The sequence below is a fragment of the Blennius ocellaris genome (assembly GCF_963422515.1).
Source record: "Blennius ocellaris genome assembly, chromosome: 7".
NCBI lineage: Eukaryota > Metazoa > Chordata > Actinopteri > Blenniiformes > Blenniidae > Blennius > Blennius ocellaris.
The window spans coordinates 18,180,969-18,203,610 of NC_137656.1; the positions used below are offsets into that span (position 1 = coordinate 18,180,969).

At 42.4% G+C, this 22,642-nt stretch overlaps 2 protein-coding genes across 2 annotated transcripts; one reads left to right on the plus strand and one right to left on the minus strand.

The window, feature by feature from the left end:
• Window positions 1-1,092: 1,092 nt before the first annotated feature.
• On the plus strand, window positions 1,093-17,048 carry nol6 (nucleolar protein 6 (RNA-associated)). The gene is made up of 26 exons (XM_080498798.1): window positions 1,093-1,212; window positions 1,462-1,680; window positions 1,789-1,905; window positions 2,026-2,205; window positions 2,329-2,497; window positions 2,597-2,728; window positions 2,909-3,072; window positions 3,271-3,391; window positions 3,488-3,546; window positions 3,662-3,763; window positions 3,888-4,003; window positions 4,122-4,299; window positions 4,546-4,668; window positions 5,095-5,243; window positions 8,132-8,207; window positions 8,765-8,905; window positions 9,059-9,176; window positions 9,461-9,615; window positions 10,259-10,422; window positions 10,624-10,776; window positions 10,880-10,977; window positions 11,146-11,270; window positions 14,168-14,257; window positions 14,556-14,756; window positions 16,434-16,535; window positions 16,713-17,048. The coding sequence occupies exons 1-26, from the start codon at window positions 1,174-1,176 to the stop codon at window positions 16,860-16,862; spliced, it is 3,441 nt and encodes a 1,146-aa protein (XP_080354924.1). The 5' UTR covers window positions 1,093-1,173; the 3' UTR covers window positions 16,863-17,048.
• Window positions 5,820-7,944, minus strand: LOC308132711 (zinc finger BED domain-containing protein 4-like; the record flags this gene model as incomplete). The annotated part of the gene is made up of 2 exons (XM_080499892.1): window positions 5,820-6,368; window positions 6,472-7,944. The coding sequence occupies 2 exons, from the start codon at window positions 7,942-7,944 to the stop codon at window positions 5,820-5,822; spliced, it is 2,022 nt and encodes a 673-aa protein (XP_080356018.1).
• Window positions 17,049-22,642: the final 5,594 nt, after the last annotated feature.

The window sequence follows — 22,642 nt, forward strand, 5'->3', positions numbered from 1 at the left end:
TACTGAAGCTTGATCCTTCCTCCTTGCCCAAACTTGGTGTTTTTCCTCAGTATGAAATAGTAGATGACGACCGCACAAAACGATTTTCACAAGTTCTTGGTGGACTCCCCAAACTATCAACAACATGTAACACGCGTCACACTGAGGCAACCTCATTAAAACAGCATAATAATTATGTTGGTAAGTCAAAAATGAGGCACTGGAGAAATGAAAGGCCTGTCTCTCTAAATAACTCATTTCCTTCTACACATAGTGATGGACAGATGGATGGGCCTCTTAGGCTGGACACAATGGTCTTGGCTGAAGGTGTTTCCCTTCTTAAACACCAGACAGACAATCCTGGCCCTCACAGATTGAATACTTCTCTCCAGCTTACCAAGATGAAACCAATGCAAAGTGATGCAGTGAGGCCTCCAGTTCCAATTAATGAGGTCATCTCTGGTCCCCTTCCTCAGATCACCCCAATACTTCAATCTAAGAACAGCAACAATTAGTTAGTGGTGTCTGTTGATGGATGTAATGTAGAATTATCTGAATTGCAACTGAATCAGAAGGACTTCAAATAATTCCATGCATTTCAACATTATGTGTTTTGTTTGTTTGTTTGTTTTTTGATATTTGATAAGAAATTAAAACAAAAACAGATAATATTTTGGGTAAATGTATTTCATAATGCCTGATATTTTATGCTAATAAACTGTCGCTTTATGAAAACTGCAAATCAGTGCATCCTGTTTTTATTTACATTTTAAATACAGTAGGCTATTACCACAAATTTGAGCTATTGTGGTTGTAGAGATTGTGGAATTATCTGACGACACTGCGCATTTCTTTGACTAACCCTTGCAGCCACTGCTATGAAAGAAGAAAAAACTGCGAAATAAATATCAACATGTTTTTAAGTCCAGTTTTTGGGGGTTTTCTCCAACATCACATCAATTCACCATCCCTGGACTCTGTTTCTGCAACCTACCCTGCTGAAGCCAAAGTGCCGCCCCTTCAATACGAGCCAATCAGCATTCATTTCCGCCGTTCTTTAACCAATAGGACCAATTTGCTCGGCAGCATGGTTAACTTCCCCTTGGCCCATGTGGGGACGCAATGAAGGCAAAGAAGTGTTGATGAAAACTTGCAGAAAAGTCCACTTATCGTCACATCAGAATCAGTTTCGACATGAAGAACAAGCAGGCTGTCTCAGAGGAGCCCACGGAGGTAAAGCCGGAGATGTTTCTCATTATTTTTAGCGGCTTGGTGACGTTCTTTTTCAAGAGACTATCACTTGCTGGATCACAGAGCTGTTTTACGGTTTTAGGTTAAATTGCACTGGTCGTTGCTACTCCACTGATTAAACGTCCGATATAACTGTATAATAAACAATGATTGGACCGGTTTAGTTTATAGGTCCAGGTTTCACAGCCACGGCCCTCCTCGTACTGAAGCAGTGCTGCTGTTGTTTCACAGATGATCCCTTCAGACTCCTCCAGCGAGTATCGGAATGAGGCTCCGAAAGCCAAAAGGAGCAAATCCGAGGATACCGGCGAAAAGGAGGAGGGAGGGGAGGTGGTGTATCACCCAGTGAAGCTGTCCCGAAATGATCTGTACAGACCTCCAACAGCTGAGGAGCTCAACCAGCTGAAGGAGACCGAGAGCCTGTTTCACTGCAGTCTTCTCAAAATGCAGGTGAGAAGACGGATCACTCACACAAGTAGAGGAGAAAACGTCATTCTGGTTGCTTCGTATAAAACAAAACCCCTTGACTTCTTGCTAATGATCCGTTATAAATAACAGATGGAGGAGCTGCTGAAGGAGGTCACCCTGAGTGAGCATCGAAAACGGCAAATAGATTCCTTCATTCAAACTGTCACCAAGTTACTTCAGACTGTGCCGGAGTCAACAGAGGTGGAGGTATGTTCTACTGCTGACGTTATGTGGCTTAAGTCTCTTTGCAACCTCAGTCCTCCCATCATTTCCTAAGTCATTACCGACGTCGGTGCCCAGTTGTAACAAAGATCTTTGTGTGTTCAGGTCAGCGACCTGTCCTGGCTGTCTGGTGCTGTCAAAGTGCCTTTCCTCCTGCTACCCAAAACAACAAAAGGCAAGTTCCACATGGCGCCTCCTGCGTCTGTGGATGTGATTGGGAGCTACCCGTTGGGAACCTGCACAAAGCCGAATGTCATGGTGGACCTTGTCGTCACAATCCCCGCTGTAAGTCGTCCGCCCTGCTCTCTCTCTCACTCTCGCCTCGATCATAACACATGAATTACAGGACAGCGATGCTTTTTGTTCTAATTGATATTATAGTATTCTTTTTAATGCTGTTGTTTTTAGAATGTCCTCCATCCGAAAGATGTCATGAACCAGAGGTATCCGAGGAAAAGAGCTCTGTACCTGGCAGGTCTGGCGAAGAATCTCTCCTCCTCTTCTGACATCGGGACCATGCGTTATTCCTGTCTCCATGGAAATCGACTCCGACCCCTTCTTCTGCTTTGCCCTCCAGGTAATTAAGTTTTTAATTATTTCCATATCGGAGTAAATGTAATGTACTATGTGTGTTGTGGTTGTGCTACAAGATGTCCTGTCTTTTCCAAACTTTCAGATAAAGAGTCCAGCTTCACTGTTCGTGTTCACGCCTGTCCGCCTCCTGGGTACTTCAAGCCGAGCCGTTTCCACCCTCAGAGAAATAACATCCGGACAGAGTGGTACACTGGACTGCAAACATCCCAGATGGGTTTGTATTATTTATAAACCAAAATCTTTTAGCTGTTGGTTAATTTTCCAGATGCCTTCTCAAAAGCTTGTACGGACATTTAACTGAGGCTTTCAGAGCCACGTTGTTCAGCAGCAACAGTTTACATCAAATATTACTCTCACCAAGACTGACTTTTATTTCTTGTTTGGTATGCAACAGAAAGCAACGAGCCTCCCACTCCGCATTACAACAGCTCTCTCCTGGGGGATTTACTGCCGCGGGCTCATCTCCAGTTTCTCACTGCGGTCAGCTCCCAGTGCCCAGCTTTTGCTGGAGGGGTCGCTTTGCTTAAAGTCTGGCTTCGTCAAAGAGAGCTCGACCAGGTAGAAAGATTTGCTTGGCTCCTTTTGCATTGCAAGATGGAAATTAAAAAAAATAACAACTCATAATTGTCTCCCATTACACTGCGTATGTACTAGAAACATTACTCTGTATGGTCTCTCCAACCTTAACATGCAAGTTTCACCCCTGAAATGCACATATTCTTCTCTGACACTGATGGATCTCTTCATGTCTTCCAGGGCACTGGTTGTTTTAATGGATTTTTGGCTTCAATGTTGCTGGCTTATCTGCTCATGACTCACAGAATCAGCAACACCATGACTGCCTATCAGCTGCTGCGAAACAGTTTAAACTTTTTGGGTAGGAGCATTTCCCCTCTGCGTGTTTGTGTGTAATAATATGCTTATCATCATTTTGAACGTCCTGCAACTTGCCCTTCTCTTAATGTACCCTCAGCTTCTACAGACCTGACAGACAATGGAGTGAGCCTTGCCAAAAATCCTGATTCAGCTGCGGTAAGAGATTTATAGTAAATGGAAAAACCTCTGATTTCACGTTTCAAACGTAACAATTCAACTCAAATCGTTCACCATTTCTTTTCCTTTTCCCCTTTTTTCTCTGAAACCACAGCCATCTTTGGCCGATTTCCATGATGCTTTCCAGGTCGTGTTTATTGACCCTTCAGGGCATCTTAACATGTGTGCCGACATGACTGCATGTACCTACAAACAGGTAAATAGGGTTAAAACAAAAAAAAAAAAGTAGATTAAAAACTGTTGACAGTTTAAACAATGTATTTCCCTAGTTATTTTTCCTGATAAGTGACAGTTGGTGATCGTCTTCCATTGTGTCACAGGTACAGCATGAGGCGTCTGTGTCGATGCAGTTTTGGGACAACCCCACTGTGGACGGGTTCTACAGCCTCCTCATGACCCCCAAACCCATGATCAGAACAAGTGACCATGTTTTCCAGTATGTGTCGTTCAACTCGTATTGTTAGAAAATCCCGAAATGACAAAAAAAAAAAAATGTGTTTTCTTTTTCACACACAAATGCTTCTCCTCATTGCGTTTGCTCTTCTGGTTTTCAGGTTATGTGACCTGGTGAAGTTCCAGTCCAGCTGCAAGAAGCTGAATCTCCTCAGTGAGCTGATGGACCACAGTGGAAATTACATTCAAACTGCACTCCCTTTCATTCTGTCTCTGCTCCAGCGGGGACTGGGCCAGAAGATTCACCTCCTCACCCACTCTCTCTCTCCTGATCCGGAGGTAGGGCCAACTTTTATTGAGAGCTGATGGGGATTCTTGTTTGGCTTACTCCACTGGACGAACATGTGACCTATTTTCTCTTTGTTGAGGTTTTTTTTCTTTTTCTTTTTTCAGTTTTGGTTTAAAATTGAGCGAGTTTCATTTGAAGTTGAACATTAAAAAAAGAAAAAGAAAAGAAATATTATCCTATACAAATATTTTGATCCCAATTTCTTGAACATGTGTTTGGTGTTTGTGCCAATGCAGTGGTCTGTGGAGAGCGACGCCCCAAAGTACAAGCATCAGCCTCCCCTTTCCTTTGGGTTGCTCTTAAAGCCAGAGTTGGCAGCTTCTGTCCTCGAAAGAGGCCCACCAGCAGACAGCCACAAGGTAATTTCCACCCATCTCCTCTTTTTTTTTGCTTCACCAGACTTTTATCACTTGGTTCACCTGTTAAACTTTCACCATTCCATCATTTGGTTTCGCTCACTTTGATGGTGATTAGCCAAAATTGAACAAGAACAAAGTGAGTGTTTTATTATTGCATTACTCTTGAGAGAAAAGATGCATTAAAAATGCATATCGATAGAATTACAATCACACATTTGTGGTTTTTTCCAAAAACCTTTGAATAATTATTTTTTTAATTTTTCTGCACTTTGATTTACTGTTATTTCTGTTGTATTTGAATAAAGCTCTCTTTGTATCATGCGGTGGACTCCTCACATTTTTATTTTCAAGCTCTACCCTTGTGTCTGGCTTGTGTAATATATTTATCTTAAATGGTGATGTTTTTATGACTGTTTTTTCGGCCAGGCGGCTGAATTTCGTCAGCTGTGGGGTCCTCGCTCTGAGCTGCGACGCTTCCAGGACGGTGCGATCACTGAGGCCGTGCTCTGGGAGGGAGAACACATGTGCCAAAAACGGCTGGTCCCACGACAGATCATCACACACCTGCTACAGCTGTATGTATTTAATCTCAGTCAGACACTAGGAACAATGACATTAACACTGGTAGGTATACAGTGATCACAGTTTTCGTTGGGTTTCTAACCACAATAATTTAAATAATTTCATGTATTTAGAGAAACAAACTCGTTTTTCCATTGATTTGAATGTAGGTTCATTTAAAATGCACAGCATATGTCAATAACCACCACGTACGAACAAGCTCGTAGGAAGAAAAGCCAACAGAAAATCACCTTGTTGAGGACATGTTAGTTACACACAGATCAAAACACTTTCCAACCAACAGGAGTTGCATGGCCTGGCTGGCCACCATGTTAAAAACAGAGCAGCCCATTGACTTTTTAATTTTCCATTTCAGTTTTGACATATTGGCTGTTCTTGATGAGGTAAAATGTTTTATTGCAGCCCTGCTGACACCAGCAGATCATACCAATGAGGGGAAATTCCTGCTGTGTTAATGCTGTGACTTTAACATTTTGAATACACGGCTCTTCAGTATCTTTTTTTTATTTTTTATATATATATCGGTGTTGGACATATGTCTACATCACGATCATGTAACAACCCGCAGGTCACGCATTCCTGTTGACAAAGATCATCATATCAACATGCTCAGGGTTGAGTCTTGTGCGCATATTTGCAAATATTTGTCCGGCCTCTGACAACAGCGATGGGAGCGAGACCCCGGGTACACACAAATGGTGCCTGGCGAGAATGGCCAGTTTGGGGAACCGTGGCCCATTGACCCTCCACCAGTCCAGAGGGTTGATGTCCAGTGTGGGAGCAATGTCTCGCAGGTAGTAATCGACCTGAGCCTCGGAGTCGGTGGCATACGAGGAGCTGTAGTTGTCACCCAGGAGCAGCATCATGGTGTTCTTCGTGTCACTCCTGGTCTGGGAGGGCGGAGCCACTTGACTGACGTCGGGTGTGATCAGGGTCTCCTGCTGCTCATCCTTTGCGGCAACGGCAGTGTTCATCACATCTAACTTTGAAACAAGTTCGTGCAGCTTGACTTTTGCAGCCAGCCTCCCCGTCGGCGTCAGGAAGCTGAGGTGTTTGTGTCGAGGATCCAGCATGGAGGCGATCAGAGCCGGTTTTGAGGCCAAGTCACTGGAGTCGACCTGCAAACGGCAAAGTGATAAAACACAGATTAAGATGTATGAGGGTTTATCTTAATTAGTGCATGTCTGGTTCAGTTAAAAATGTAATTAAATCCTTTTCTACCTCCATGTGCTTTCTGAGGGACTTCTGAACTTTGAGCTTGAACTCTGACACTTGTTCTACATCACTTTCTTTTGGCACAAGGTGAGTCTGAATGAGGCTGAATGTGATTGGGTAGATGTTTGAGATGGACACCTCTGTTTCAGCGGATATGACTGTTGTTGCCCATTTCAACGTTGCCAAGACAGGCGTGAAATTCTCTATGATTTGCCAGTAGTCGTCCTCAATCTCCAGGCTCTGCGCCTCCTGCCTGGTGGTAATCATCCGGTCAGACAGCACCGCTTTGATCGCCCACCGCTGCTCAAGTAGCCGTTGGAACATGTCACAGATCGTGTCCCATCTGGCCTTGCTGGACTGGATGAGCTTGTGTTGCGGCAGACACATCTGAACCTGCTTCTGTTCCAAGGCCTCGCTTGCCAGCAGGTTGTGATTGAAGTGCCTGACCAGCTTCCCCGCCGTCATGACGATCCGGACGAGATCCTCGCTCAGCCCGTCATTTACTGCGAGCTGCAGCGTTGTGGCAAAGCATGTGGCGTACTCCCAGGTGAGACGGCCGCACGTCAACGTGTCCGACGTGCTGTTGTGAACACACGCCATCACTTTTCCCTCGATGCCCCAGGTCTGCACGGTTCTGAGGAGCCTCTCCGTGAGCCTGTCCGGAGACATGAGGCTGTCGGACGAAAGCCTGTGCGTGTGCAGGACGGCGGACCTCCCGTGCCACTCCTCCGTAATAAACGAACAAGACACTGTGATGTACCTCTGACATGGGAGGGCTGTCCAGATGTCGGCTGTGACAGCCACTTTCTCTGCTCTCCCCAGCTGCACCATGAGCTCCTCCACCTTCTCGTGGAAGTGTCCCTCAATAATGCGTGTGATCTCCCCAGCTGATGGCATTTTGTAGCTGTGCATGGTGTACGCAAGCAGCTCCCGAAAGCCATCTCCATTGACTATGCTGATGGGGAGCATATCTTTCTCGATCATTCTGGAGATGAGCTCGGTCACCTCGGCGTGCGTGGCCAGCGACACGCCTTCATTGGGCACGGTGTCCTGGTGTTTGTTTTTGATGTGGTACATCATGCTGGTGGTGCTGCTCCTGTACTTGAGCTTGGTGTCGCACATCGTGCAGTGCACCTCGTCGTCCACCTTGACGAAGATGTCCCAGACGGAGCTGCGCTTCGGCCGCTTCCTCTCCCCGTAGTCCCTCTCCGGAGGCGCGGGCGACATGATGGCGACCTGCATGACGTCCGAATTCGACGCGCCCTCGTCGTCGCAGCACTGCACGGTGCAGATCAGCGGCTTCTCGTCGTCGTCCAGCGGCGCCGCGGACTGACTGTGCCTGCTCATGTGTGTCATCATGGAGCTGGTGGCTCCGCCGCAGTACTTCAGCGTGGCGTCGCATTTCGTGCAGCGTACCACGTTCCCCACCTGCTCGAAGCAGTCCCACACGGAGCTGCGTCTCCTCCCGGAGCGCTTCATGCTGCCGCGCGCGGCGCGTGCCGAGCGACACGTTCGCTCCGACCGGAGAGCACGAGGCCGTAGCGAGAAGCGCTTGCCGGGTCACGCATCGTACTTCCTCCAATACAAAGTGTCACAGACGTTCATGCATGTATTGTTACTATTATTTTTTTAATGAAAGCCTCGTTTGTTTTTAATCCCCCTGCAGTCACGCAGACGTCCCCGAGTCTTGCGTCAGATACGTCGGGGCGGTGCTGGATGACGTCATCAAAACAGGAAGTGAGGTAAACGAGAATTCTATTTATTCTTTATATTATACATTTACAAAAAGGTGGGCATCAAATTCATTAACATGTCAATGATAAACAGGCAACATGTCTGCCCACTGGTGTTGGTTCATGAGTGACAAAACTGTCAACCATAAAAAACATGCTGATGAAATTAAACTTTAGATGTAGAAGCTTTGGAGCTTTAAATATGATTTCTATGTTTATTGTCCAATACATATTATTTTATTTGGGGGAAAAAAACTAAATTTTTCAAATAAATGACAAACACCACATTTACTAGAAAGTGAGTGATTTTTAGATACAATGAAATCTTACATGATTCCCCCTGACCAGCTGTTGGCTATATATTTTTCTTTAAACGAGTTCCAAATCCTGACTGCATGGTTTTGTATGAGCTTTATAAAGGATTAGTGTTTTCCATCCAACTTTTGCTTACAGGGAAAAAAAAAAGTTGCGTAGACAACCAGGAGAGGGTGTCGGTGTTGCTGTAAGCCCCGAGGAATGCATTCAGCGATGAAACGGCATTATTTTGGACATGTTGTGCTCCTCAGGTGCCCAGTACTGGAGAGGAGGAAGGTTTGGTGGTGGTTCAGGCTTATGATGACCTGAGCAGGAAACTGTGGGCACTGGAAGACCTCCCTCTCTCCATCACAGCAGTGCAAGGAGCCCACCCTGCTCTCAGATACACTCAGGTAATTCTTTGTTAGAACTGATCTCATCGCTGCAGACATCTAATAGTTCTGTTATATCGTCAGCATCGTCCTCCAGTCAAATGGTTGCTGCTTTAACATTTAGGTGTGATTCTAGTTTTGTTGCAGGTCTAATGTTTCACTTGTGCCTTGCAGGTCTTCCCACCGGTGCCTCTGAAGCTGGATTATTCCTTCTTTGACAGGGAAAAGTTCTCCAGATCACTGTTGCCAAAGGAAGGCAAACCATGTCCTCCTTATATTACCCCGATCACAGGTTAGTGCTTCAACCTGCAGAAATTATTTCTATGTCTTTCTCCTCTCTGAAAATATGAGGTTTCTTTCCTTAAATTGAGATGTATACAGATGCAGGTTTTAATCTCAAAAACATAGGTTTTCTTTTTTTTCTCTTTTTTATTCACATGTTTTTTATGTTTTACTATTAGTTGTTTTTTTCAGTGTCTGCAGCAGAAAAGAAATAATGAATGACTTGAGTGTGTATTTGCAGTCGCCTGACCCCCAGACAATTGGCTATACAAACTTTTCATGCCGCTCTTACAGTGATCTGTCAAGTGGAGGGAAGTGGAAAGTGGCCACATGACCGCCTCGCAATCCGCCATATTCGAGCTGCCTTCCACATTCGTCTTGGAGAGTTGCTCAAGAAGCACCACAACTACGCATCCAGGCCCTGTCCCACACACCTGGATGTCTGGAAGGTACGGCTTTATAGATGTGCATATGTGACACAGAGGTTTGACCTTGATATAAGAATGTAATTATTGGCCATGGTTATGTCCAAACCTTTCATTCTAGTTACAGTGTGCAGTTTTCAACTCCAACGGGTAACAGGTCTCCTTATGGGATTTAAAAACCGTAACATGATGCTCTTCCAGTATTATTTGGGCGGACGTACTAATTGCCAGCCGAAAAGAACTTGGTGTCTTTTATAATAAAGCATTTGAACATTAAAACATACAGTCTGGTTCTGTTTAGGTTGCGCCAAGAGACACAAGTAATGGATTGAAACACTGTTTATGATACTTGTAGTTGTGAGAATATTTGAATGTGCAGTAAGAAGCGGCGGACAGCTTTGTGGGTCCGGTGACTGCAGGTGAGACATTTTCTGCTCTGCCGTCAGAAAGAAGGTTTAAATGCTCAGAGATGGGAGAAGGGTGGTGACGACATCGGGATCCATCAGCAGCATAGGAGTGTCAATACCGACTGCTTCATTTATCTAAAACACAGAATCATTCTGCTTTTTACACAGACGATCTGACGTGTTTCTTCAGTGTCGGAGCTACAAGGTTTTTAAGTTGATGTTGAACTTTGGCGACATTATAAGTCTTCTTCTGTGTCTAGGATGGCCTGGTATTCAGAATCCATGTGGCGTATCACCGTGAGCCTCAGGTGCTGAGGGAGAGCGTGAATCCTGAGGGCCTGCTGGTGGTTCGAGACAATGAGGAGGCGCAGGCTCTGGAGATGGCCACCATCCACAAGCCTTTACTCACGAGCACATTACACGGGTAAAGTTTTAACGCCGGCACAGCAGCACCCAAGCTACAGAGTTCCTACCAGATTTCTTTTTTTATATATTACATTTGAGTTCTTATACGCTGTAAAAAAAATATTCTGTTCACATTTGTTTTTCTTCCTTATTAAGCACAATCTGTGTCTCATCATCCAGATTTGCTCCCATTTCTCCATTTTATTCATCATGTGTTCAGGCTCCAGCAGCAGCACCAGTGTTTCGGAGCAGTGTGCCGTCTGGCCAAGCGTTGGCTTGCAGCTCAGCTCTTCAGTGACGACGTTACAGAGGACGCAGCAGACCTGCTGGTGGCGTCTCTTTTCCTGCAGCCTGCACCGTTTACTGTTCCCGGGTAACTTCCAGCACCGAGTTTTGTTTTGTCGACCTCATCAGTCGCTTCCCACCCTCCGTTTGTTCAGTAGGTCATGTGAATGAGTCACTCTTGTCGTCCTCAGTTCTCCTCAGGTGGGCTTCCTCCGCTTCCTTCATCTGCTCTCGTCCTTTGACTGGAGGAACAACCCGCTGATAGTCAACCTCAACAACCAGCTCACAGGCAAGTACACACATACACACAAATGTTTTTTCCCTCCGCATGACCAAAACAAATCCCCCCCTGACCTCCTTTTTTTTTATGCACACCCGACATACTTTAACTTCCTGCCCGTGTTCTTGGCTGTTTCAAGGCCAAGTGTAATTGTTGTTCACCTCTTGTCACGTGCAGCTGCCGACTACACCGAGATCAAGAATAGCTTCATGGCCTCCAGGGAGTCTCTGCCCGTCATGTTTATAGCTACGCCTAAAGACCACAAACTGTCTCTGTGGACCAGACGGACCCCAAGTGTGCAGGTCAGTACAAGGAGAAAATAACACATCAGCAGCAGTTTATTACAGAAGCACATCGTTGATGATTAAATGTTACATTTGGTCACAAACAAGGAACAAAAATTAAATATTTACAAACCATTCCATGTAGCAGATTACAACATTTGAAGTACTTTTACTGTGTTTGACTGACTCGTTGTCATAAACACCGGTGCAGAAAAGAGTTGCACGTTCTTGGCAACAAACAGTCGCATAGTTTTCCAATCCTTGAGCCTTTTCTCAGAGCACACTGGTCTCCTGGATCACACTGCAAACATACAGAGCCATATTAAAGAAAGAAATGGATGGATGGATAGATGGATGATGGAAAACAGATTTTACACAGATTGATTGCATTTTTTAAAACATCCAGATGGATGTGGCATTACATACCACAGGCAGAAAGCCATGTTTTTTTCTGTGAGATGGAAGGTGATTGTTCTGAAGTTTTTCCAACACCTCGTGCAAATCATTGATCTGAAAAAGCAAAGTGTATCACTTTCATAATTGTTGAACCACCGAGAGTAAAACTGCTTAACTTTAAAAGAGCATTTTCGATAACATAACAAAACGTCCCGCAAGCATCCTTGATGATTGTGTCCTTTAGAAGGAGCTTACCAGTTGCTTTTCATTGCCGTCGTCCATCGTAGTGAAAAACGTTAAATATCTCCGTTGGTATCCCTCCGTCTGGATCTGGCCATAGCTGCAGAAGAGTCCTTTTGCACAGAGTAGTGTGTAAAAAAGATACACAAACGTGCTCCTCATGGTGCGTAGCTGACCCAGATAAGTTTCCTGTGCTCACTTGCCACAATCCCTTCACAAGTCCAACTTTGCTGGCGTGCCTGATCCAGCATCGCCCTTTATAATGTCAGTGGAGAGCAGGAACTCTGTGACGTCCTGTCGACGATGTGATCGTGGCCTCAAGTCGCCACTGGAGGACTTTCTGTGTCTCGTTCCATTCAATATAAACCAGTTTTCCTTGCATGTTGCCAATTACAACTTCATCACCGATTGGCAGCAAACGGTTAACTACAATGTAGAGAAAAGAATCCCGTGGGATCAAGCAAACGTGACGGTGGAGAAAAACAAACTGCCTTTAACCTGAAGAAACGTCCATTAAACCCTGACTTGGTCATGTGCAGCTGGCTCGAGTGCTTTGGATCGGCGCAGGGTTGTCGGACTCATCTTACTTCAAACAATCAGCCCCACTAAATATTAAGTGAGTTGGACCAGTAAAAAAATTTATTTTAATAAATCAATGTTTCACTTCGATTGAATTTAATGCAAAGAAGTACAGGTAGATCATGAAACCATACTGCACTGAAATATGCTGTATTAGCAACTTGTATTTTGTCTTCGGATTTTATCACACGTAAGAATGCAAACAAAAAAAGTCTCCACTTTGAGCTTCATATTTATTTGTTTCTTTTACTTTTCAGGGACCATGTACAAAAATGTTAATCTTGAAGAAAAGAATCTTCGTACCAGATTTGAACCGTAGCTAGTTTCCATCTGCAGTCCCCGGGCAGGCACACAACATAATAATACATATCGACAAATATACAGTAAAAATGTACAACATTAGCAGTAACCGTTGAAATATAACACCTGCTTTCATAAAAAGTCTTACAGATAATTAAAAAAATCTTATGGAACACATTCAGAAAACACAACAAGCAGGAACACATAATACACGTTATAAATATAAACTCCAGTGAAATCAGAAACATTATTATTAACATCAACAATAACCATTAAAAATCAACTTCCTAAAATGTATACAAAATAGTAAAATACATCATGTAACAATACAGTGGACAATTAAAATAGACTAATGCCGACACAGATGGTTTTCCCTTATGTGATTTTTCTTTTTCTTTTTTTTTTTTTTTGTTCCAGTCTCCAGATGGCTTCAGACAGCCCAGAAGCTGATTCAAGAGTTTGATAGGTTTAGGGTTATGGTGGCAGCAGGCTGTGTCGGTGGAGGGGTTGCAGCATTTAGCAAATCCGTTGGAAGATCTGACATTTTTTTCAGCCAAGTTTATTCTCTTCAGGTTAATGTTGGCAGAGCACAGCGTTTCTGTAGCCTTCCACATGTTTTTACTCATACGGTCACCAGCATTAAGATGCCTATCCTCTCTTCAGGTTTTTTTTAAAACGTTTTCATAGATTGCAGGCTTGTCAGATAAACATATTAGCCCAACTGATGGGCCAGTTTTTAATTATGAGATCATAATGAGAGAAAAAGAAGGCCGTGAACAATGACATGGATGATGACGTGGACCAGTGGATGAGCGAAGATAATCTGTCCTCCCTCAATCTGTACTTACAATTTTGAGTAAGTTTTAAAATTGAAGGTTAAGCAAATGGTCCTGGTTCACAGTACAGTAAGCTCAATTCCTCTCACTGACCACTAGGGAGCAGCAGCAAAGGATTTGGTTCCATAGCTTGTTGTACAAATGTTGCTCAATCACCCTTTTTCACAATAGATCTATAAGATAGGACATGGATTGGTATGATCTCGTATTAACGTATAGTAACACATCTAAAGTAATTACATTAAATTGTTTAAAGGTCTCAATCCATTGTTAGATATTACACACCTTCACATGTTTAATAGTCTCACTGTACTTGCACAGTAGTTGTTTGAAGCAATATTACAAAAACTACACCAAACCCAAGATTTTTTTATTTTTATTTTGGGGATGATTTTGTCCCATCATTTAACTTACCTTGTAAAATGGCCTTTAGAATTCATAAACCAAGCCCTTCCACCAGTGCCTTTTGTTGAAGTAAATATTCAGGTGGCACAAGATTGAACCTTGTCAAGAGTCCTGTACATTGTTTATTTAACCATTTCTTTGCCGTCTTGTGTGATTCAGATGTTGCAGCGTGTGATGCTGGTGGCTGCAGAGAGTCTGAAGGTCCTGGAGCATCAGCTGATGGACGGCAGCCAGACACAAGACGTCCGGGTTCGTACCGAGTGCTGAAACCTCTTGCTTCCACTCACTGTTTATATGACCAACCATGTCTGTGTGTCTTTGTTTTAAATTTGCCATTTCATTTATGGGGCGGTTTTGTAATGCGCTCGTCTGTGTGTGTGTGTGTGTGTGTGTGTGTGTGTGTGTGTGTGTGTGTGTGTGTGTGTGTGTGTGTGTGTGTGTGTGTGTGTGTGTGTGTGTGTGTGTGTGTGTGTGTGTGTGTGTGTGTGTGTGTGTGTGTGTGTGTGTGTGTGTGTGTGTGTGTGTGTGTGTGTGTGTGTGTGTGCAGGTGGTCATGCGCCCTCCTCTGGAGGCCTATGATGTTGTGATTCACCTGAACCCAAAGCAGGTGCCCCTGCTCAACCAGGCGGTCGACCCTCCCACCGTGACCTTCAGCAGGGGTACCGTGGCTGCCGGCGTGGGCCTGTCTGGAGGAGTGCTGCCAGTCATCGACTACAACCCTGTGTCCATCTACCTGGCAGAGCTGAGAGTGAGTATTCGGCCTTCTGTCTAGGACAACGGTGACAAAAACGTTTTCCTCCAGGTATCACATACTGCCCCATTTTCCCTCAAGTAGGCCAGACCATCACATAGTGTCATAGCAAGCTTTAAATTTAAACTTGTTCTTTGGTGTTGCACATCAAAATTACTGTTGTATGACATGTTTTTTGCAAACTCGGCCTGACATCATTGCTTTGAGACTCATGCTAGTTTGCTTACAAAGATTTCATGGTTTCAGTGTTGCGTTGTCTGCGACTCTTCAGAAATGTATTTAAAAAATAACTATTTTGTTGGATTTTTAAAAAATGTGGTGGGTCATATTTGAGTCTCTTATGAGCCATTCTTCCTCTCTGGTCGTATTATTGACACCCCTGGTCAAAGGGTGGGGGGCATAGCGTAGAAGACAAGGCGATGTGAACCATCCAGGAATTGAAACAAAGACAGTATTTCTATTTACAACAAACAGAAGGTATCCATGATTGCCACTCAACTTGGAAATAGATGCAAGAAAAATATAGTAACAACAACTTCACGGTTGTTTTAAGTCCCCCCCCCAAACTAACTATCCCTGAGAAAGAAAGTAAAAGAACAGACATTTGCTAATCGAGCTATACAGATTAACAAATGTAAATTAAATCAAAATAAATAATGTGGATCAAGCCGCACAAATTTTACATGTGTAAGTTCTAGCAAAAGAACAGAGTTGAATTGAGCTCCAAGGATGAAATGAGCCTGTCGGTAACATTTTTGATGTCAAAATGAAGATTTGATGACGACACATTTCTGGACAGCCGTGGTAGAGTGTGCTCGATCGCCCATCTTGTCCTTGTCCACATGTCAAATTGTCTCATGTGGACACATGGAGTTGCTCTCAAAGGACTTTGAGCGCCTTGCATGGCAGACTTCATTGTTGGTGTGTGAATGGGTAAACGTGGCTGAGTGCCGAGAATCAAAAGAAAATGCTTCAGAGGTTCAGCTGAAGTTACGAAGGATATGAAAAAAAGCAACGAAGGAGGATTTTCTCAGGAAAGCCACAGCTTGCTTCATTGGGGCTGAAGAATATATTTAACTGGGTGACTTCTTCTTTCCCCGACAGTAAAAGCGAATTACAGAGGAAAGAGTTGGTCACACTGAGCTGTACGTAGATTTCTTGGAAGGCATTGACATCATCTAAGCTCGAGCCTCAATAACGCAGATGTCTCGCAGGATACTTTGCAGTTTTACGACGTGTATATCTTCAGATTTGTATGATCCATGTTCTTTTCATTCTCCGTGCCTTCTCCTGGCATGACTCAAATAGTTAAAGAGGCATTTTATCCAGGATCAGAACTTGTTCTCGAAACAAACTTATTAAAATTACAGGATTTCTTTCTATTTCTTTCTCCTCTTTCCCTGTAATGTTCACTGTGTCAGCAAATTTTCACTTTGTTAGTAATGCTACCATAACTCATCACTTGTTCCATAGATGCAGTTTAGCCTTCACTATGATGCAGATAAGGAGAGAAGATGGATGAATGATTAAACGGCTACTGTGAAATGTAGTTTACAACTTTATTTCTTTAAACATCGTCTCCTTGGAAAGTCACAAGCCTCACTGATACCACATTATGAAACTTGCTCTTGCTCCAAATCGACTATTGCCATACTTGACATACTTTATTTCCAGGAGGCATTTGGAGACTTGGCCCTCTTCTTCTGTGATCCCCTCGGAGGAACAGTGATCGCAGTTTTATGGAAGCCAAAGGCTTTTGTGAAAGCACCTTTTAAGGTAAGCGTTGGGTAAACGTTGATAACTTCCACGGAAAAGCTTTTTGGATTTTTGCCAGTGTTCCTTTTCGCATAACCTTTGTTCCATGACTCTCTTCCCCCCTCACCACGTTCACATCACATCTGCATGTCAGCACTGGATGCTTTTCTCTGAAATGTCATGCTTTGTTCTTATCAGACCTCTCAGGTGTCTGCTCGGAGTGTGGAGGTGTCCGGGGAGGAAGTCAAAACCTTCCCCAATGTTGAAGCGATACTCCAGGACTTCCGGATTATGGGGAAGGACTTGGTCAAATCAGTGGAAGCCAAGACTGAAAAATGGTTGCTTTAGAGAATAAAAAAAACATGTACCACTTTGACCAATTGTGTTTTCCCAACGTGAAAAATAAAGTGTAGTGATGCCACAGTTTCACGATGAACAAAATGTGTGTGAAACAAAAATGTGAATCAATTTTAGCATCTTGTTGGTGACAGTCGGTATGATTTTTCTCATTGCTGTTTAAGGGAAAATGTTTGTATTAGTGCTGCATTATATCAAATAAATGCATATCTGCTCTTTGGATTCGAGTGAAATTATGGGGTTTGTTATGTTATGCTCATCACACATAACTGTCTATTTGGCTTTGGTGTTAATGAATTGATTTGTTGAATAATTTGGTCAATCATACACAGAAATTACAGTGCTTTGAAAACGATATTGTCACATTACACTCAAAATTGTAAAATATTTGAAAGGGCATAATTGTAAAGTTGGAAAGGTTGTAAAATTGAAAAGAAAATTCAACAATTTTAAAGTAAAGTGGGGAGTGTGTGTTCAGCTCCCTGTACTGTGAAGCCATTAACTAAAGATAAATGCAGCCAATTGCACATGTATTTCTTACAGAAATAGTCTCTACCGTGCTTTAGATGTAAAAAAAAAAATATTTTATCAGTATTAATCGTGCTTGAGAGCTTTGGGAAACATTTTGCAACAACTCACAAAAGGAATGGCAGCTGCTCCTCATCATGCATCAGCCTGCCACTGAAATCGTGCACCAGAGCAACAGCCCCCTTCTGCATGGTCATTGATCACTGATATCCACGTCACTTGGCAATTTAAAGTCTTGACTATTCCAGGTCGATTCTCCAGAAACTATTAGAATACTGAGGGCATGAAAAAACATGAAAGTGTTCCTTCGTGAAGTCAGGAAGGGTCTTCGTATTCACTGTGCTCGCGCCACCTACAGCTTTGTTTCGAGGCTCTTTCTCGCCAACATTTTCTTTCATAGCTTCAACCAGAAGAGACTTGGTCTCCTCCGGTACGTCTGGGTCAATGATTGCAGGGCCAACGACACATTCTGACGGATACCGAAAGTGATTTATCCATTTTCTGATTGGTTGCTAATGAAATTGCTTTATTGAGGTTAAGAGAACGTTAGGGCCTTTGAGCTGCCTCTAAACATTGATATATTTTCATAAACCTTTACAGACCACATTTTTTTAGTCAATTGGAACATTTTGGGAAGGTCAGACCATAAGATTTGCTCTTTGGGGGGAGGGGGGGGGGGTCATTTTTTTAAATGTCAGATGGCACCACGAGGAAGATTTCTAGAGAAAAAATTAAGTATTGTAGAAACAATTTTCCTTCAGCGTTTTTGATATTGGTTGAGAAGAAATCAAGTACGATCGGAAATCAATAGCAAATCAAAAGTGTGGGACGTAAAGTGACCCGGCACCAGCGTGACCGTTTGTCTGGTGTTGAGAGCAGGTTGGGATCAGGGTTCACCAAAGTTAGCTTTTTTTTAAGCTCCGGAGTCAAACAGGTCCTGGAACATCAGCCGACGGACGGCAGCCAGATTCAAAATATCAGTCAGTATGAAGTGCTTGGCACCTCCTGCTTCAAATTACTGTTTGTGTGTGGACAGTCGTGATTGTGTAACATTGAGAACTTCCATAGGAAAGTTTTAATACCACAGAAATACTTTTACGACTTACGATCAAATTACTTTTTGCTTAAACTTTGTTTCCTGCTTCTTTCACTTTTCCTGAAGCATCTACATCTACCAGTTTTAATGTGTTTCAATGTACATTTTTCCGGACGTTTCCATTTTGTATTTCGAGTGTCTAATTTACTTTTTTTGCATGTCATCAATGTGTTATCCTGGAAGATGTTAACTAAATGTGTGATTCTGTTCCTAGTTGAAGCAACTCTGATGTTTTGGAGTCTTGGTAATGAATGGTATGTCAGAAAGTTTCAATTTGTTGCTGTTCCAGTTTGATTCCTCTGGGATTCGTCCATTTATTAAAAACTATTTATATATATTTAGTGAAGTAATAGTATGTAGGGGGTTGCGAAGCCGTCTTCATTTTAAGGGGTATTTTTATGTCTTGAAAATAGGCAAAAGTAAATGCAATATACACAAATGTAATCTCGCAAAGTAAGAAAAATATGGCTCAAAAGAAAGATGAATCAGTCAAAAGAAAAAGCATACCAGAAAGTTACAAAGAATATGGCTTCATGCAAACAATTAGACCTGAATGCATCTTTTGCAGTGAAAACCTGGCGAATGAAAGTTTGAAACTGCAAGTCAAAGCAACACCAGTACATTAAAAACCCAAGAGATGCTGCGTAAACCCAAAGATTTCATCTGAGAAAAAAATTAAGTCAGAATTACAGGATATAACATCAAAAACTGTATTTCATATATAGTGTGGTCTGAGGTTCCTTTAACTTTTTCTAGTAATCGTACAGGTGGGGAATCTCCATGGTTTACGGTCACCATTTGCGTCCCTCATGAAAAAGCTTTGAACCAGTGATACAAAGGAGCATATGCCCTTGATTTAGTTTGTTACATTTTATTTCATAGCTGCTGCCAGTGATTCAATGAATAACAAGGATGAGAGTGAGCGTCCATCTGGTTGCCTTCTGGAATGTGAAACGTTTTGATGTGATCCTGTTGGGAGTAACCGTAGCCCTGGGTGACTTATCGATATCCACTGGATAAAGGATTCCTCAAAGCCAAAGAAAATCCCACTTAACTTTATCGAAAGTTTTTTTAGTTTCTGCATCAAGTGGCACGACGATTGCTTTTGAGATGCAATGCTGTGGCATACTGATCGGATTTAGACGTCTCACAACGTTATTGATGGAATGTCGGCCTTTGGCGAGTCCTGTCCGATCACCGTGAATTAGAGATGGAATCTCTCCAGTCAGGTCGCGAGTGTCTTTGTCCGGTTGCAGTTGTGATCTGTGCAGCAACATTCATGTGTGTTCTTAGATGTCCGTTGTTTTAAAACCTCTGTCACTGCCCTGTGGTCACTGCCAGGATTGACCTGAAAATCAACTAGAACACAAGCAGGACCCGTTGCTGTACTTGCTGGTATGCCTTCTGGAGCATTTTGTAAACTCATTAATACCCAGCGGATCATCCAAGATGTTTCCACGTCCTTCAGGATGGGAGAAAGGATAACGAATGTTCCTCCTCTTGTTGATTTCCTTGGGAAATTCATCATTCATGCTGCGCTGGCTTTGAACTCCCAACCTAACTGTGTTGATCATATAAATATTTTTTTAAGAAGGAGAGAATAAACTCAGTTTTGGAATGAATGATCTCACAGTCTTGCAATGTCATACTTATGAGTAAACACTGTTTGAGCTGGGAATCTACTCATCTCAATACTGATAGATAGGCTCTCAAAACTATTGAAATCTTACAAATGAGGTTACTGTGACTATTTGCAATTATTTCTTTTCATTTGTGTTGTATTCAGTATGAGATTTCTTATTCCAGAGAAGTATTGACCGTAACCTCTGGTCTATGTCTATTATGAACTATGACTTGGTCTTTTCTGTGGAGTATGTTTTCCATTGAAGTATGAAAGTAAAGCAGTGGTTTATGTCTGTTCTTGTCTTTTTATCATCTATATACCTGATATATAACAAAAAAGGCTGTAAACTCTCTCAATCCCATACATATGTGGCATAAACATAGTTTGTGATATAACAGTCCTGCAATGTAAATGCATATTTGTATTAATAGAGAAAATAATACTTGATGCAGGTAACATCGTTAGTTTCAGTCTTTGAGAATATACTTTTTACACAAAAATGATGCAGCAGACTTCCTGTGTTAAAAAACAAAACAAAACAGTTTATTGCGGCTGACTTCGCTTGTTGCGTGACAAACTCTCCGTCTCACGCCGTCAGGTTCGTCTAAGATTTCAGTTGAGCAGCTTCCACTGTTGACTGAAAGGGGAATAAAATCTGAGATGCAGCCCAGGGTTGTTATTAAAGCAGGCATAAAATAGCTGAAGAGTGATTGAGTGCGTGTCACTGCAATGTTGTGTTCCCAACACGGAGGTCTCCGAGGTATCGCAGTGGCACTGGAATTGAACGTCCATCATTACATGATCCATTTGATAGGCGACAATATAGCTGAGGTTCACGGTGCGTCTGTCACATAATCCGTGTGAAGATACGTGCGGAATAATGAAGTGTGCTTGGTTGTTGATTAACTGCACAAGACAACACGTAAAAGTTCCTAATTCCCTGCTGACACATTCGTCTATGTCATAGGACGTGCATCTGTTTGTGAGTCTGCAGCTGTTGGCTCACAAAACATCTTCCCCTGATTACAACATCACGTAATTATAGAGAAAGAGGAGAATGGGGAAATGTTGGAAGAGAGAAAGTCTTTGCCTGTCGCTCGCATGTCTGGGAGGGATTTGATTGACACAATAAACTTAATTAAACTTATTGACACAGAGATGATAAGTAAGTCACTGGTACCACAAGTTATGAAACATTTCCCCCAAGTTACCCCGGGGCAAAACAAAACATGTGTACCTGTATTATTCTTTAGTGATTCACCAGACAGTGACCAAAGAGGGTTATGGGAAAAGTAAATAGACCAGGAACTAAGTAACTCTTGGGTTAGTGGCGCATGAGTGAGTAAGTAACTTGATTTGACAGGTCTGCAGAAATCTCTCAGTCACTGTTACGGTTGCGGTGTTTTGTCTGGTCACGCATGCTTGTCATGTGAAGCCTCGCGCAAGTTCACATTGGACTTTTAAACGCTCAAAGTAATCCAAAAACTAGAAACACTGCTTCCTTTGGAACGTTTAATCCTACATTGTGCAAACGACTACGCAGGGTAGTTAAAAAACAGTCAGTGTGAATGAATGAATGGTTGTTGCTGGGATTAAAAACAATTATGATGCATGATACTTAAGCCTTAAACTTTTGATAATTACATAATACTCTTGTGTTTTGGCCCTTTGATTTCCTTAAGGGTAAAACAAAGTTAGTGTGTCTGACCGATGTATCGAAAATAGTCAAAATAATTTTCTACTATGAAAAAGAGTGACACAATATGTGACATGTTATGAAGTTATGCTTTATGCACTTTTTTTTTCTGCAAATCCACATTATATAGGTACTCAGTAGTGTGATAGAAACTGACAGCATGGATTACATCCATTTTTATTTCATATTTATCAAAGGATAATACAAATGTTCATGATAGAGAGATAGATAGATAGATAGATAGATAGATAGATAGATAGATAGATAGATAGATAGATAGATAGATAGATAGATAGATAGATAGATAGATAGATAGATAGACTTTAATGATCTCCAAGAGAAATTCACAGTGAAGAATCGTGAAGTACGTGATTCTCCCTCACAATTATGCTCATTTTCATTAAGTGTAAACACCATTTAATGCTATTTGATCTGAAAAAAGTGGTTAAGTATTAATATATCCATCCAAAACAAACCTCTGGTTTTTTTTAGTTTACTTTTATTTCAGTGAAAATAAATGGTCAAACACAAGGTTGTCATAATAAAACATGCTCCCATAACCCTCCTTTGCCAGTAATGCAGAAATGACTGATTACTCCTCATAAAGTTAATGACACTGTTACAATTTCTGAAGTTTCCAACAGGTTGTTGCTCATTACTTCTGTGGAGCGGTAGTCTCTTTCTGCTCACTGTGTCAACTGTAAACTAAAACCTTTATATTTACTGTTACTATTACATTAAATCCCTGTTTAATTTCTTTTTTTTTTTAAAATAACTTAGCTCCTTAACAATAACAAAGATTTGCCGCTGAATTGCTCTTAACAGGA